Genomic DNA, 3508 nt, shown 5'->3' on the forward strand with positions numbered 1-3508 from the left:
TGGGGCAGGTCACAGTTGACTCCCGCGAAGCCCAGGGAGAGGATGTTTCAGAAGCCAGGACGAGTGTCCCTCTTACGTCGCCGCGGCCCCCCTCCTCCAGCCCCACAGACTCAGAAACCCCTTCATCAAGACCCGCTGTGTCATAAAATATTTTATTGGAAAAAAATCACTGTCTTCGCAAGAGAGGGGTAGGAGCCCCAGCGCCGTGGGGGACCCGGCCTCAGCGTAGAGCTGCCGGGCTGTCAGGGCGCCCTATCGGGCCATAGTGACCTGAGCCGGGCAGCGGGGTCCCCGACGGGGCGGAAGCGAGTGTGTGCCGGCGGCGTCAGGACGCGGAGGGCCGGCCGAGGCGGGTGGGGGTGCGGGAGAGGAGCGGGGCGTGAATGCGCGCGGAGCCCCGGGCCCAGGCGCCCGTCCGCCGTGCCGGACGCGAGTCCCCAGGCCAGGGCTGGGAGCGCACTGGGGCCGGGCTTGGCTGCAGGGTCTGTGTCCTTTCTCGCTTGGCCCCTAACTGTCCGCATTCAAGGTAATCATAAAACGTTTAGAAAGCAAACGGCGTGGCCGCGGAAGGGCCGGCTCGCAGCTTCCAGCGGGCGGAGGGGGCCTCGGGCGACGCTTTGGGCGCTCAGTCCTCGCGGCTCCTGTCGATGGTCTCGCCTGGCGCCTCCGCCGGCTTCTCCGCCTCCTTGGCGCGCTCCTGCTCCGTGAGCTGTTCGCTCGTGGGAATGGAGTTCTTCTTGGGCCGCCCCTTGGGCTTGGTGGGAGACTCCAGGCCGCCGCCCTGCAGCACCTGCGCGTAGGATGGCCGCACGACGGTGAGCTGGGACGGGGAAGCGGGACCCCGCGCCCTGTGCCCAGGCACGGCACGACGAGGCCATCTGAGGCCGCGCCTAGCCCGGGGAAATGGCGGCCATCTGAGCGCTGCTGGGGAAAGCAACCGAAGGGTCGGGCCTAGGGTTCAAAGCTGCCGGAAGGCCTGAGGGTGCAGGGGAGCACGAAGTAATGTGGGCTGTGCTAGGGCCCCCAGAGGCAGGGAGAGAGCAGAGAGGGTCCCTGCGGGCACCAGGCACAGAGGGAACTGGAAGGACTGGGTAGAAGTCTCCGCGGTGGGTGTGGGGGTGGGAGCTCCTGGAGGGCACAGGGGCCCGGTGGTGGTGGTGGTGGTGGTGGTGGTGGTGGTGGGGAGCTCCTGGAGGGCACAGGGGCCTGGTGGTGACCGGGGTGCAAAAAGTCACAAGCACACTCACTATTTTCTTCCACTTCATCCTCCGATTCTGGTACCACGTCTTCACCTGCAACTGGCTCAGGCCCAGGGATTCAGCGAGATCTATTCTGGAAAGAGCGTGGTGCACCTTCAGCAGGGCTAGCAGACCCCTCCCACCACCCACTGGGCTCAGCCTGGCCCCGTGGCTACCTGTCTGGCGTGGAGAGGTACTTCTGCTTCTCAAAGCGTTTCTCTAGGCCCATCAGCTGCAGCTCCGTGAACACCGTGCGGCTGCGACGCCCCTTCTTGGCCTTGGCGCCCGGATCCCCGGTGCCCGGCGTCTCCAACTTCCCACGGAGCTGCAGCTCAAGAGGCAGGTGTGGTGTGCCAGGGGCGCCGGGCAGTCCAGGCCCTGCTGCCAGTAACGCCGAGCCTAGCCCGGAGCAGCCCAGCGGCGCCAGAGGGAACTTAAACACCGCAGCCTGCTCGGCTTTCAACACGGCTGCAAGGAGAGAGAGTGGGGAGCCGGTGAGCTTGGGGCGTGCTCCTCCTCCTGGAGCCCCCGCACTGTGCGCCGTGGGAGTGCTCACCGCACTTGGCCAGTGCCACCCAGCACAAAACTTTCCTGTCTGGCCACAAAGGTCAAGATTTGGGCCGCCTGCCTAGGGTGACCCTTTTCAAAGCCAGTGTCACTGCAGTCTGGGAGGGGGACCTCCCCCACCCGGGCCTCTGCCTGGTGTCCCCCAGGCCCCAGCAGCCTCCGGGATTCTCAATGAATAAAGTCGGGGCTCCGAAAAGCACAGTGTGTCTTTCAAAGAAAAGGGAAAGCAAGAAGAAATGGCAGTGAGTCAGGAAGGTGAGCGTTTGCCCCAACCAAGTTGGCATCGCTGTGTCCCGAAACCAGAATGTTAACCGCGTGAGCGCGTCTGCTCCTCTGTGCCCGCGCCACAGCCACGCGGCGGGCAGGCGGGGGTCGCTTGCGGGAGTGAGGTTGGGCGCTCCCCAGAGACTCCAAGCATCCCCCTGCATCAGGAAATTGTCCTTCCTGTTTTCTCTGTTTAGACTCTTCCCGCAAAGACGTTTCCATTTTTCATTAGTCCTATGACGACGATTTTTTTTCCCCCCCCCGCTTCAAACGAATTGTTAACATCAGTGCAAAGAGCCGCGGAGAGGCTGCATCAGAGCTGTATGAAAACGAACAAACTGGCCCTGCGGCCCTCTGCGCTGGCGGGGCCTGGGCCTGAGGGTCTTGGGTGCAGAGCAAGGCCATTTGCAGGGCGGGGCTCCTGCTGAGATGTAGGCGGCTTCCCTTCCCCCGCAGGCATCTCACTGGGGCTGCAGATGCTCCCCCGCTGGAGTCCGCCAGGGCCAGGCAAGGTGCCGGCAAACGTGAGGAGGGTACGAGCAATCCTTGGGGGAAGGTGGGGACAGGGAGGGCAGACAGACCCCATCGAAAAGTCCACCGATGGGTGGAGAGAGACCGGGAAAGGCCAGAAGAAGAAGGGGTACCGAGAAGAGAACCAGCAGGAAAAGGCAGGATCAGCCAAGGAAGGAAGAGAACCGATGGCGGCCGAAAAAGCCAGAACAGGCAGCTCAAGATCCCAGGAGGCCCAGCCGACCTGGAGGGAAAGGGCCAGTCGGGCAGCAGCTCACAGCCAGGCCTCTTGTCCCCAGGCGAGGCCCACGGGCAGCGGTGCTGCGGCAGACGCCGTGGCTCCCCCACCTGAGTCCCCGGAACCAGCGTTAGCCCCCAGCACAGGCCTTGGAGACACGGGCTTCTGCCCCAAAGGTCCGGCTTCCCCGCCGCGGGCAGCCGCGGCCACTCCCGACCAGCCCTCTGCGGCTCAGGCCCAGGAGCCCGAGGCCTGAGGTCGCTCTGACCCGCAGTCTGACAGTCGCAGTCTGGTCCTGCGCCCGCGCTGGGGATGCGGGCTCGGGGCCCCGACCCGAGGCCGCAGGCCGGCGGTGAAAGAGAGAGCGGACGCCCTCGCAGGCGGCCCGGCCCGCGGGCACCAGGCCTGCTTTCTGCGCGGCCCGGCGCCTGCTCCTCGCTTCCTCGGCTGGAGCGCGCCCTGGGAGCGGCCGGGGCCTGTGCACCCAGAGCTGCGTCCTCGAGGCGGCGCGGCTCGCTCCCCACAACGCCCGGCCCCGCACGTACCTAGGTGGCTGTGGAAGGGCCGCGCGGCCAGCAGCGCCTGCACGCCGAACTTGAGCAGCTCGCCCGCCGCGGCGGCAGCGGCGGCGGCGGGCGCGGCGCCCTTGGGCCCCGGCGGCTCGGTGAGGATCTCCTCGATCATGCAACTA

At 66.2% G+C, this 3508-nt stretch overlaps 1 protein-coding gene across 1 annotated transcript; it reads right to left on the reverse strand.

Moving 5' to 3' along the window:
* Positions 1–625: 625 nt before the first annotated feature.
* On the reverse strand, positions 626–3501 carry BARX1 (BARX homeobox 1). The gene is made up of 4 exons (XM_021694447.1): positions 3363–3501; positions 1415–1706; positions 1248–1332; positions 626–790 (listed from the first exon to the last, which is right to left on the reverse strand). Exons 1-4 carry the CDS (start codon positions 3499–3501, stop codon positions 626–628), a joined length of 681 nt encoding a protein of 226 aa, XP_021550122.1.
* Between the last annotated feature and the right edge of the window lie 7 nt (positions 3502–3508).

This window comes from Neomonachus schauinslandi, chromosome 13, assembly GCF_002201575.2.
Source record: "Neomonachus schauinslandi chromosome 13, ASM220157v2, whole genome shotgun sequence".
NCBI classification, from domain to species: Eukaryota; Metazoa; Chordata; class Mammalia; order Carnivora; family Phocidae; genus Neomonachus; species Neomonachus schauinslandi.

Excerpts from the sequence above, each read along its gene's own strand:
- BARX1 (XM_021694447.1), bottom strand. The coding sequence starts at position 3,501 with ATGATCGAGGAGATCCTCACCGAGCCGCCGGGGCCCAAGGGCGCCGCG. Across the intron at positions 1,707-3,362 it reads GCCCTTCCACAGCCACCTAG|CCGTGTTGAAAGCCGAGCAG; the intron begins GTACGTGCGGGG and ends CTCTCCTTGCAG. Across the intron at positions 1,333-1,414 it reads TACCTCTCCACGCCAGACAG|AATAGATCTCGCTGAATCCC; the intron begins GTAGCCACGGGG and ends CGCTCTTTCCAG.